The sequence below is a fragment of the Siphateles boraxobius genome, unplaced genomic scaffold (genome assembly GCF_051911475.1).
Source record: "Siphateles boraxobius isolate OS27281-9 unplaced genomic scaffold, OSU_SipBor_1 31, whole genome shotgun sequence".
Taxonomy (NCBI): Eukaryota; Metazoa; Chordata; class Actinopteri; order Cypriniformes; family Leuciscidae; genus Siphateles; species Siphateles boraxobius.
Window position 1 is genome coordinate 3,098,853 of NW_027508931.1, and position 13,458 is coordinate 3,112,310.

The 13,458-nt window shown below is 39.3% G+C and overlaps 2 protein-coding genes across 4 annotated transcripts in view; both read right to left on the reverse strand.

Annotated features, from left to right (window-relative positions):
* The window catches only part of peds1a (plasmanylethanolamine desaturase 1a), a 29,319-nt gene extending 22,477 nt beyond the window's left edge, over positions 1-6,842 (reverse strand). The window contains exons 1-2 of the mRNA XM_077193355.1: positions 6,687-6,842; positions 6,296-6,463 (exon numbers count right to left, since the gene is read on the reverse strand). Of these exons, the coding sequence (XP_077049470.1) occupies positions 6,296-6,463; positions 6,687-6,696 (178 nt within the window). The 5' untranslated portion in view covers positions 6,697-6,842. The remainder of the gene's footprint in view (positions 1-6,295; positions 6,464-6,686) is intronic.
* Positions 6,843-8,864: 2,022 nt separating this feature from the next.
* Positions 8,865-13,458, reverse strand: part of znf423 (zinc finger protein 423) — a 165,907-nt gene continuing 161,313 nt past the window's right edge. For all 3 annotated transcript variants that reach the window (XM_077193349.1, XM_077193348.1, XM_077193347.1), the window contains one exon: positions 8,865-9,713. In XM_077193349.1, coding sequence (XP_077049464.1) covers positions 9,684-9,713 — 30 coding nt within the window. In that variant the 3' untranslated portion in view covers positions 8,865-9,683. The remainder of the gene's footprint in view (positions 9,714-13,458) is intronic.

The following is a 13,458-nucleotide window of genomic DNA, read 5'->3' on the forward strand; positions in this document are numbered from 1 at the left end:
AGTTATAATTGTAAGCATGGTTATCTCTCAGGGTTTTTGTGACTTAAGCATAGGGTTTTTGTGACTTAAGCATTTTTTTTTTGCAAGTGGTTCACTTATTGCAGTTTCTTCTGGCCCAGAGCTACCCACTTAGACCGGAAGAAACAACCTGACCAAAATAAAACAATCAACCACAGTTATTTTAGTTTTTTACATGCGGTTTAGTGAGAAATTCAGAAATAGATCCTATCACAACGGCAGAGTGGTGTGAAAAAAAATCTGTCTCTACGAACAGTTATACAGAAAACACACACAACATTCTGTGATCAGACGTTCTGCCCATAAAAAGCCAATCTTGTAAACGTCATCTTCAGAAGCGTTCACTGCATCAACCCTGTGCCTTGAAAATACAACTTTGTTTCCATGAAAAAAAAAAAAAATGCATGTGGCCATGAATTGCATAAAGTTTCACGTTAACTTCAAAGCCTGCAGGTGGACGAATCCATTCATGCATGAAAATCATCAAACATAAGGGTGTATGTACAACAGGAATGTATCGTAGTGTGGATTGTTATGGCAGAACGGATTCAGACACTAAAGAAAAGTAACGCTCCTGGTGTGCAGTGTTGACACATCGCTGGCTTATCTGCAGGATTGCTACCATAAATAAATATAGTGGTGTTAGACAGTTGATAAGCTTAAATCACATATGCACTTGTAGGTCAGTGTGTCTGTCAATAGTGCATTTCAGCCGTTTACACGCTGTATCATCATTCCCCTTTCCGCACGGTTCAAGCTTTTCTGTATTCAAGACATCCGCCTGCCACAAATAAGGAGCAGACTTAACCGATTGGAGTCAAGATCGCTGACTGCATAGGAAACTAGATCTCGCAAAGTAATACTATATTGATCTCCTTTTCTCTCGAACACACAGACACACACACGGCAAGCGCATCGGTAACCAGAGCATGGAGGCTGGCAGAGGCGATGGGGGAAACAGAAAGTAGCCTGTAAATCCTGTTTACTTTGCGGCGAATCTGTAAAGTGGGATAAGAAGCACAAAGAGCAGTCAGTGGTGCATGACACGCAGACATATGGTGGGGAGAGGCGTCCAGCTGTTTCGCTGTCCTGGGGTTACAGTAATGAGCCGGAGGCTTCATTGAGCAGACTGAAGCCTCATCAATCCCTTTTCACCAGTAAGCCTCAACACTTCCAAACGCCATTCCCGCTCACCTCATATCAGGCACGCACAAGCACAAACCGCCCTCAGACAAGCCTCCGGAGCGTCTGCTTTTAGCATCCTTGACATTATATTCTGGGGCTCAACCCTCTGCTCTCCATGGCCTCTCCAGATGGACCGCAGTTCAGCATCAGCTCAAGCCGGTTGAATTCCGTCAGAAGTCTCTTGGGTAACCAAACCATTGGATTCCAAGACTATGGCAATTTTGGTGGATAAAGGATCGAATTAAAAGAAAAATACCAGGTCCTGAGGTGGACAACAGCATTTGGGGATGCTGTGGTGTACTTAAAGGCTCCGGAATGGTAACCACAAGGTTGATGGTTCGATCCCTGCATGAGTCATCACCATTTTGGAACCACATGGTGCCATTCTATGGTGTGAATGACTAGAACCCCTTTCACACAGAGATTCCGGAAAATACACGGATAAAGTGACCCGGGATTTGACCCGGGTTCGTTTGATTTTGGTTCATTCACACTGCTAGTGATTTTCCGGAATCAGAGAGTGCGTTCACACACAAGCCGTAAAAATCCTGTAAAGACACGTGACATCGATGTGACATGTAATGTCTCAGCAGCGTCTATAGTTTGCTTATGAGCTGCGATTTCTCTCTGGAGAAATCACGCTCGTGCATTTTTTTCTCTGATTCGATCATTAACTAGCGCATTACGTACCGTTTCACTAGCCTGCTTTCACTTCACTTCAGCGTCATCATTACGACACTGCATTGATGACGGCTTTTGTTCACACAGCGCACGTTCCGGGACTGATCCTGGCAATGTTACTAGGTCCCCAACCCGGGATCAATCCCGGCATCAATCCCGGGTCGTGTTTGCGTTCACACAGAAGGTGTTCTGGCAATTTCCCGGCAATTTCCCGGGATCAATGCGCTGTGTGAAAGGGGCTTAAGAAACATATTCTTACGTCCATGGTCATATGGAAATAAATATGCTAAACAATCTAAGGTTCCAAGTCTTGGTCCAAATGCACTGAATTTAAGTTTTAAGTTTGAATTATATTGGCAGTCCACATTGAATTAGAATCAATCTACCCATCTCTTTGGAGTAAGCTCCAAACTTTAAGATTTGTTTAACCTGTTTTTTAAAACAATCAAAATTTCTTTCAACAAACTTGCTTTTCCAGCTCTACAAATTAAAGTTACATGCATTTACATGAAGTTAAATTAATTTTAATTTTCTAACATTCATATCCAAAATGAAGTTGTACATCCTGCTTGATATAACAATTCAAATTCAATTCAGAAAGGAATTTGAAATAATTCAGTGTGCTATTCATCATCTTAAAGACTAGATCGAAATGGTGGACTTTAAAAAATGTTTTTTAATTAAATTGATCCATTAAATGGATCAAAAAGACATTAACTGTATACTATAAAAAAAAATGCTGTTCTTTTCAAAGTATCCTGAAAGAAAAACTAAATTTATCTAGGTTTCAACAAAAATATTAAGCAGCACAACTGTTTTCAATATTAGCCATGCTTCCATCCACTTATTTTTATGTGAATTTTGGGATATTGCATAGAAAAACAAAAACAAATGCTAGTTCGAAAATGCACAACACACTCAATTGAGTAATTTTTTTTGTATCTGATATGATGGAAACACATTTACAGAAAAAATTCTTTGATGGGCAACAAAAAAAGTAATGTGACTGCATAATGCGTAACTGGACTAAGCTGTGGACCGATCTCGTTGCACAGAATCTGAAATGCTGTTTAGGTCATTCTGAAAAGCTTGAGCCAAAGTACTTCAGTATAATAAGAAGAACTGTCTTACACACCAGCGTTCTTAAGCAGCAGGCAATCCGCGTCTGAAACAAAGATAACATGACCGTGTTTATTGCGTTTCTTTCGTAATTTGTTATATACGAAAAAAGCCCTCCAGTGACTTCTACAGCAGAAAATTCTATTTTTCTTAGTGATATTTAATGCCGGTTTATCAGGAAGTTACGATTTTGTTCTCTTCGACTCACTGGATGGAAACGGTGCTTTATTTGAAAATGTTTTATGTGGTATTCCAAGTTAAGGAAACATAGAAATAATCATGTTTCTTGAGCAGCACAAAATCAGCATATTTGAACTAAAATGATTTCTGAAGGATCATGTACCTGATCATGATTTCTGAAGAGTGGAATAATGGCTGCTGAAAATTCAGCTTTGCATCACAGGAATAAATTACATTTAAAAATATATTAAAATAGAAAACAGTTGTTTTAAATTGTAATAATATTTCACAATATTACTGTATTTTTGATGAAATAAATGCAGTCTTGATGAACATAAGAGACTTCTTTTAAAAACATTTTAAAACAACGCAGTACAGAATATTGCAATGCTATGAAATATTGTATGTCATGGACGATAAACTTTGAAAGTGTGGTAATTACAACTGCAAACAGCATGCAAACCTCAGCACAAGCAAAACAACAATCCCAGCATACTTTCCTTGAGAATCCCACAGTTAAGCCTCTCCGACATGCACCTCACAGCTGGTGGATACTAAACTTGACTGAGCTCATCCAAAAATCCCATCCACAATCCCACCCAACCCCCCCATTCACAGAGAGATGCATCACAACATTATCTTATTAACCTCGCAAAACTTCTCTCAAACATTCTCAACATGGCCAAGTAATTTACATGCTGGACGTGCCGGTGGAAGCATATGCTTAACGCCGGGTGCATTGCCAAAGAAAATGAAGTGGTCATTATCATTCTTAATAGCATTTTGAGTTAAATCGATGTAGTTTTAATTGCAGCTGCAAACTACAAGCATCCCATGATACAATGAGCTAGAGGACAGTGGAGGGGGACGTTCCCTGCTAAATCTTGTTTTAGTTGAGGGGGGGGGGGGGGGGGGGGGGGGTGAGTGGGGTGGTGGGGTTGGGGGTTAAAGGCTTTTTCCCAACACTGCTGATCTCCGGCTCATGATGTGCAGAGATGGAGCCGTTTTCCATTAAGCCAAAAGTGGAATGAAGTCAAATCTGAAACGTGCATTAATTTGGTGTTATCTGGTGTTCCGTGTCGGACTACCCGCAGCAGACTCAGGTCAAATAAAAAAATATCAGGGAAAGCACAGCTTGTCGAAGATGTCGAGTAACTGGGAACATCTCAACGTAGAGCTGCACGATTAATACTTAAAAGGTTGCGATCTCGATTCAAACACCCACGCGATATCACTCTTAAATGACAACGATTCGCCTGTGTCTATTCGTTCGGTTCACATGACGTCACTGTAGCTTTGCGCCGCCATCTTGACGACCGACGGTCTCAGTAATGCCTGCAATATGTTGTGCAGTTGGCTGCAACAACAGCCGAAAGAGGAACCCCGAACTGGTATTTTATTCTATACCAAAAGAAAAGGACAGAAGAAATGTCTGAATGTCTATTATTGTATCATGTCTCATCTTTCTGTGCGCACACACCCGACCCGACCAAATATATGACAAGTACGATCACAGCAAACATTCAGATCTGCGTTGGCGCCGCTGTTGACCCAGAGAGAGCAGTTGTCATGTATGAAACACACAGTGTTGTTATTTCTGTTACAAATATTTATATTATCACAGAAGTACTGGGATAAAAGTTTATAGTTTGGATATGTCTACGGAAGCGAACAAAATAGAGCAACATGGTGCTTCAAATCTATTACATGGTTTTCCAGTAATTCTAGATTAATGCAAGCTTTATTTTGAAAATAACTGTAACACTTTACAGTAAGCTTCCATTTGTCAACATAGTTTTTAACATACTACTAAAAATTAAAAATACAACAGCATTTATTAATCTCAGCTAATGTTCATTTCAACATTTACTAATACATTATTCAAATCAAAAGTTGTATCTGTAAAAATTATTTAATGGATTTGAGCTAACATGAACTAATAATGAATAGGTATTTTAATAATGTGGGTGGTGATGGCGCAGTGGATAAGACACATGCCTGTGGTGTGAGAGACCTGGGTTTGAATCCACTGTGAGACACCAATGTGTCCCTGAGCAAGACACTCAACCCCTAGTTGCTCCAGAGGCGTGCGACCTCGGAAATATAGCAATTGTAAGTAGCTTTGGATAAAAGCGTCAGGTAAACGAATAAATGTAAATGTATTAACGTTAACAAAGATTAATAAACACTGTAATAAATGCATTGCTTTTTGCTCATTAATGCATTTACTAATGTTAACCAATGTTGCCTCATTGTAAAGTTTTACAAAAATCATTTATAGAATTTCTTGAGAACATTTCTATCCGTATATCAAGTACACATCCTTAAACATATAAATAAATGCACTTTTTTTACATTAGGGTTAAATGTCTTCAAAAATAATATATGACCATGGCTTTTCCATACTAGACAATAACTATTTCCCTGATCGTAAAAATACATGGGATACAAAAAAAGAACAATAATATTTCCAGGTTATCCATTATTACCATGAAAACCCTATAACATGGGTGTATGCATGGCACATTTATCAGAAAAGCAACTCAAAAGGCTATGATTCATATGCACAAAATATGTAACAAAGGTCTCCATGTCTATATAATTGTGTAACTTTTGTACAGTGAATCATAAAAGAAACCGTTCACCCAAAACTAACGTCATAATTTACTCAAGGCAGAACGACACCTCCATCACCTTTCAATTTTATTTTATGAAAAAAAGATGACCGACTAATTTACTTCTCTATATTTAAATGCACGGTGTTACAAGTTTTACAAAGTAGCACATACATGACAAATGCAACCAATTCCTAGGTCTTATACTTATGCAGGTGGTGTTATAGAAGTACCAACATTCATTGTATTATGTTGAGTGCCATTCATGCACTGCAGTCACATATTATTGATCTAAAGCTGACCTCTGTAACACAAGACTACACGCAACTGTGTGTGTGTGTGTGTGTGTGTGTGTGTGTGTGTGTGTGTGTGTGTGTGTGTGTGTGTGTGTGCACGCGCTCTCTGGCCTTAGTGTGGCCCAATGATGCTGCAGAGTGAAACAGTATAATTCATATAGAAAAAGATCTGTTTAATGACACCCGATGCGCTGGTCTTACCCGGAGAGTAAAGCTCAGCGAGCTGTCGGGCCCCCGCATGCTGCGGTCCCCAGCGAGGCAAGGTGCTGTGCGCGGCCGCCCCATGTTCATTCCCGTTCGGATCCTCCTCTGCCATAGACCGCTGGCTGATCTCCGTCTCTGACAGCAGCGCCGCAGCCATGCTCTCTTCTGGTGGCCAGTTTTCACAAAACTTGCATTAATAATAACGTTGTATTGGGCATTTAGTAACTAATACAAGTGAGTTTGGGTTTAGCAGTGAATGACAGTGACACACCTTCCCTGGTAAGCTAAGGTTCCCATTTTAGCGATACACACCCGGAACTAAAATAAGCACGAACTGAATGTCTGATACTTCGCTATAAACAGACATATTATAATAAGTATTATTTACCTTGTTTCATCTCATGAGCTAAATGATTGATAAATATTGCTCCCCACAGGTCACCTGAGCCAGGTCTTTAAACTGTCCGATAGCCCGAATAAAGTGGATATTTGGAAAACTTTTCTTGTGCTCACTCACTGCTGTGGTGTTCTTAGGGACAGTGGTAAAAATGTGTGTTTGTGGTGTGACGCAAAAAAAGAAGAAAACGTTATAATCACTGGCTGCTAATGTCGGAGGATTGGTTTGATTAACAAAACTACTTAATGTCTCTGATGTTTGTTAAAATAGTTGTATGCTTATACAGACATTGTCCCTTAAAAGTTATGAAAATATAACAACGTTTGGTTTTTTATTGATGGTCCCTAACAGCTCATGCGAGTCTATCTCAAGACTTTGGGACGCTGATAAAGGAAACAAGCGTTATCTTGAAGCTAAATTGTTTAAGTACACACGACTACTGTTGTACCTGTTGATAAGAAACAGATAAGGCAATCATGTTATCTCATTTTTACGTGTTTGATTATGTTGTAGTGAAACACTCTTAGAGTAATAATACAAACTATAATATTACTGTTAGTAACAAAACAAACAAAAACATATTTTAATATATAATGTATAACAGTATGCCACAAAAATATTTATTGTATACATAGCACATACATTGCTTACATGTTATTGAGAAGACTTGCTAGCTAATGATCTGTTAAGCATCATATAATGTGGTCATTTTGGTGAATTTTCCTAATGAAAGTAATTATAAAGTGTTTAGAGAAAATCTATCTTTTCATATTGAGAGTGCTTGGGATGCTGAGAGACTGTGGGTTTGTAAAACCTTCTGAGGCTGTAAAGACTGACAAGATTGGCTGAATCATATCCTCAAATATTTTAAATAATTCTACCACAAAATACAAAGATACAGTTTCCTTTTGCCCCATTCGGACATCTACACACATCCACACACTCTTAATACAGCACACATTTAATAAACTTTTCACGGCATTACATTGAAATACTTAAGTCAAACACAAGCCCAGTTAAGGGCATCTTTCAATACTCTTGGATATTTGTGGGTGAAATCAGATGCTAGTTTCCAAGTATTTAGGAGTTACTCAGATGGTGTGCTGAACCCGGTTTCCCAAGCGGACCGTTTCAGAGACCCCCAGAGGCCTGTAGTGTATCAATGCGTTCCGATGGCTGATTTCTGGGAACAGTACCGACCTTCTGTCCGGCTCAAGTTATGAGACTCAGCGGCCGAACCAGCTGCTTAAACACATGGATGCAATTAAAGCAGAAACTGCTCTGGTAAAAGAAGAGACACTACTTTAAATAGATGTTTCTGTCCTTATTCGGCGAGTCACAAGCATTAAGTCATCTGCTGATCACTGCTGGGGAATTCCTTATTTACCGAAAACATAACACATTTGCAATCATCATATAGTTCTGCATTATGAAACTGATTTTCCATTATTTTATTATACAAGATGAGAAATCTTTACCTTTAAAATTGGATTAATAAATCTGATGCAGGGTAGAAATGACAGACTTTCAGTTCATCATACTTTACAATTGAACTCATATATGTGCCTGAGAGCAGTATTGTTATCAGCAGGTCACAAAACGTCACGTTCCGTACAATAATAATCCCACAATATTCTGTCTGCTCTGGATAACAGTGTGGCTGCTACTGCTTATCATGTGTGTTTATTCATTTAATGCTGTAAAACATATAAAATTGGCAAAGACTCTAGTCTTTGATTCTGATCCTACTGCAGACATTGAATTGAACACTATGAAAGCAGCACACATCCAGGTTTGAGTAAAACGGTGATTAATGATATAATATGAACTCAATGATCTTCTCTTCTGCAGGTGAATCATAGATTTGAATTTGTATGGTATTTATTATATGAACTGTAACCACATTAAACATCTAGAAATATTTATATTGAACAGCGAGATTATTTGATGTAAACACAAACTGCGTTCACCCGTTAATACCTGTCCACGAGTTTTCATCATTGTCATTCACATTATCTGTATGTTTTATGAGTAGCTTACTGATATTAATTGTTAAATAGAAAGCATGAGCTCACACAATGTCAGGGGAACAGAGCCACTCAAAGGAGTTCAGCTGCTTCCAAACGCTTTATCTGCACTTCGAAAGAACACTCACTTCAGATGCACAGATTCCCTTTATTCATGATTTATTTATTTGTTTATTTTCAACTGTACTAGTTTATTGCAATCTGGTTAATTCACATTTAAAAAGCAGACATCATCCAGTTGCACTGAAATCAAAGATATTCATTTTTACAACATCCATAAGGCCCATGTACTGGAAAATCCAATCAAAACCATTATGTTTTTTCTTTTTTTCTTTATATGTTTTTTGTCTTTTTACTGTAATTAGAAAAAAGAAAATATATAACAATAATAATAGAAAGGAAAAATATTACGACTGGCAAGCAATCACAGCACAGCACAGGTACCTATTTACTGCAAGAAATAAATGGTACAAATAAATCAACAAATAAAGAGGGCTGAGAATATATGCCTTGAAAAGAACAAAATTGGCACGTATGAAGTTTGATACATGAAGCAACAGAGGACAAGATATGTATTTCTAGAGATTAAAATCAGGCAGAGGGTGTCTTTCCCTTCCATTTTTTTCATCTTTTGTCCCCAAAAATCAAGAAAAACCAAAAAAGAAAACGGGGAGAAAATAAAGAACACACAACCAGGAAGAAGGGACGATAAAAAATACTGCACGTAGAATACCTTTTTCTCTCCATCTCCTTTTTTTCTCTCCTTTTCTTTTTTAATAGCATATCCCATTAATATTCATTCCCCACCGTTCGTAATAGCTGCGCCTGGTGGCGGAATCGTTAGAGTTTTACATGTGAGTAGCAAATGACACTTTGATTGGCTGTGATGTTGAAATGTTCCTCCCCCACCGGGCCTGGGTCGGGGTTCTAGGCTGAACCGGGAGTCCTGCGGGGCCCGGTCTCACTGTGCGTGCTGGCTCAGTGTGTGGTTCTGCAGGGGAACAGAAGAGAACACATGAGGAGAGAAATAATAAGCTACGTGCCCACACCTCCACCCGTCTCCTTCGCTCTCTCCTTCTATCCATCTCTCGTTCCATTTACCCACCAGGCCTGTCCGTCCATCTCAAGGCTAGCAGCCCCACTTTGACAGAGCCATGAGCGAACACCTTCCTTTCTTCCCGTTTTCTTTCTTCTCCACACCCTCCCATTAAATATTGGGCACATGTGCACTTGCGATCCCATTCATCCGCCCACACGTTTCCGTACCGGCAGAAAAACACTACATTCATCCTCCGTTTGATTTAGCGTTCTCCGTTTCTAATGCAAAAACCCTGATTTGTTTATTGTGGAGTCTTCGATCCATGTTTATGAATCTTTTAAATCAGCACAATGCCTTGTGATGCGTTCGTTCTATGGACTCCTGAGAACAGAGCGTACATTTATAATCACATATCAAAACCCTATATCAATAACTCTTAAGAATAAAGGTTTCTCACAGAGATGCCATAGAACCACTATTTTGGTTTCCCCAAAGAACCTTTTAGTGAACTGTTCTTAAAAGAAACAGTTTTTTTTTCTTAGTGTGAAGGACATTTTAATGGAACCGTTTGACATTTCTGGGGTTCTCAGAAGAGGAAATTAAATTGTTGTGTTCCGATTGACTCAAACAGCAAAAGAAACAATTCATGACTTTCAAAAAGAGGGAAAAAATAGAGATTGATTACGTTGGTCCGAAGATATGTAAAATTTGCCATCACTTCCTCAGCCATTGTAGTAGAAACACCCTCTCAGCAGTGTTAACTTATATAGTTAAGAAATATACAGTAACATACAGTATATATACATTACCACAAAGCTTTTTTTAATGAAAACTGCAACATTTAGAACATTAATAATTGTGGAAATGCATCCTTTCCTATAAAAGTTTCCATGGATGTTAAAGGTTCTTCGTAGAACCATAAATGGCATTAAAAAAAACTTTATTTTTAAGAGTGTATGGTAGAGGGATGCTTGGGATTGAGTCCCGCCGGGTCCCGCGGGACTCAACGCAAATCTCGCGGGAGCGGGCAGTTTGAACTTTGCTGCGGGCGGGAATGGGCGGCTAAAAAAAACCCTGCGGGATCGGGAGGTAGCCGAGTGGAGAATGAGATGTCAATAAATGACGTGGAAAAGAACCTCAAACGAGGTATTTACAGCACAAAACGTAAGCAAGGCAAGTCTGACATTTGGAGAAGTTTCTCAATTGTTTGTGACCAAGATGGAAAGGAACTGGACTTTGATAATTGTGACAAATGTACATAGGATATATATATATATATATTGCCATTGACAATTGATGTATTATCACCGATTCCGACTTGTCAATTACAGCGATGTTTTTGAATGTTTTGTATAGGCTACTGTATTTTCTTGTGGTAGGCTATATTTGTTTCCCTCTCGGGGTGTTGTTTTGCTTTGCGGCATCATATTTGCTGTGATAGGTCCACAACAGTGCGTTTTTACCTGTCCTTTTCATTATTTAAATTATTGTAGAAAGATGTTTTCCCAGAAAACGAAGGCTCATTAATTTAAGAAAGAAGTTGAAGAGGGACCCTCAAAAGATCTGCAATCATGTATTTGTATGTATTTATTTAAAACTGTGTATCTAAATGTATTAGAAGATGTAGAAGAATAGCTAGAAAAACAGCAAATAAATAAAAAATAAATAAATACATTTAAATAAAAAAATCAATTAAATAAAAATACATTTGGTAAATGGATTTAAATAAATACAAATACATGATTGCATTTGATCCTAAGATATGACTATCTTTTAATGATCAGTGCGTCAGATGCAGGCCAGTGAAACGAAACAAACAACCCCATGAAGCTCTTTAATAATAGCAATACAAATACGTGTTTTTTCCTGCGGGACGGGAGAAGACACAAAATCAATGCATCTCTATTATTGTGCGGGAATAAATTCTAACCAGTTTTTCGGGTTCGGGCGGGAGTGGACATACATATTGCGGGAGCGGGCGGGAGTGTAACACATATGTTGCGGGAGCGGGCGGTAATGGTCAGAAATTCGGCGGGCGCGGGCGGGAGCGGGATGAAGAAAACAGTCCACCGCAGGTCTCTAGTGTATGGCATACGCATCACAAGGACAGATGTGCACCAAATACGCCATAATAGTGGAAAGGGGACAGAAGAATGACCTAAAACCGTGATCACGTAAACAGATCAATCAGCCGTTGCGTGAGGGTTAAACACAAGAAGATATGCACAGGCTAAAGGGTTATTGTGTTGCCGCGGTCTCTCAGCAGCTCTGCTTTTCCGCATGCTTTTCCCTGGACCATAAACCCAATTCCCAGAGAAGAGCCGGCAATCATCCCACTTTCCCTCTCAAAGCTCCTTTCCAAGATTAATCTCTCCAAGAGAGATAGGCTGTTTTTATGCCCCGATATAAAAAAACGGAAAGGGGGAGACAAATCTGAAGGATTAAACATGGTTTTTCGTTGATAAATACTTATTCTTATTCTTCGGCCTCTTATCTTAGTGCACATATTTTGCAAATGATTGCTGGCGAAAGGGGATCGGCGGTTCCATCCGAGGAAGGCCAAACCACTGGGTCTTAAAACCCCAGACCAAATCAATGGCAGTCTGTCAGGGGATGCGAGTCTTACGTCCTGCTTCTCTTTCCATCCCGGCCTATCTCTCTCTCTCTCTTTTTTCCCGCCCCTCCTGCATGGAACAGAGAGGAGACGCGCACGAGGAGGGCTCTTGAGCGAGGAGACGCATCTCTCTGGGAGCCACTGACCCCATTATGAGAGCAAAGCACTTCTCCTTTTGCATTACGCAGACTGCGGTGCCTTCCCCCTTCCAGCAGAGGCCAGCCTTGTCTATGTCTCGCTTTGAGATCTGGCGGAGTGGAGAACGAGATGGAGGTGCATATCGGACAAAACACAAACCTATTGCAAATCATTTGTCCTCATCACCAAGCACCTGTTTCGCATATTGGAATTACAACAAATCGGAACGGGAAAGAGCGACAGCATGGTGAAACACGACTGAAAATAATCCTGGGACTCGCATGACAATGAGCAATGAGTCAATACAGCGTACCTGCCCACATTGTCACATGTGCACATGTCAAGAGCAACTAACGACCCAATTTACCCAAACCTGCCTTAGCCGAGTCCCTAAGAATATGCTGCTGCTCAATCAATTATCAGTTAGTCCCCACAAAGCCAATCCCTCTCCAAACGCAATCTTCACCGGCTGCAGAGCCAAACGCACCGGATACCACGGCTCAACGCGAGACCAAATTAACATCTGGGTCGCCTATCTTTTCATTTACGCTGATGATCTTAACAACAAATACAATAACACTAATAATAGTAATAATAATCTCATGTAATTTAATCTCAATTCATTCCATAATGTCACTGTTCAAGCCTTCGTGATTTGTTTTTGATATCTTAAATTAAGAACAAAGTATTTCACGCTGTAAAACCGATCATTTCGGTCCTACATTTTGATTGGTCGATACAGTGTTCCAGCTTTGCTAAAGTCTAGCCTCAGTCATGACCCGATACCGTTCTCACTCTCTCACCCCTAATTTCCTGTCTACACCCTACCCCCCAAAAATATATAAATCTATTAAATAAATAATATAATTTATATAAATATTTAATATAATTTATATACATAAATAATAATCAAATTTATTGTATGTATATACTTTTAAAAACATT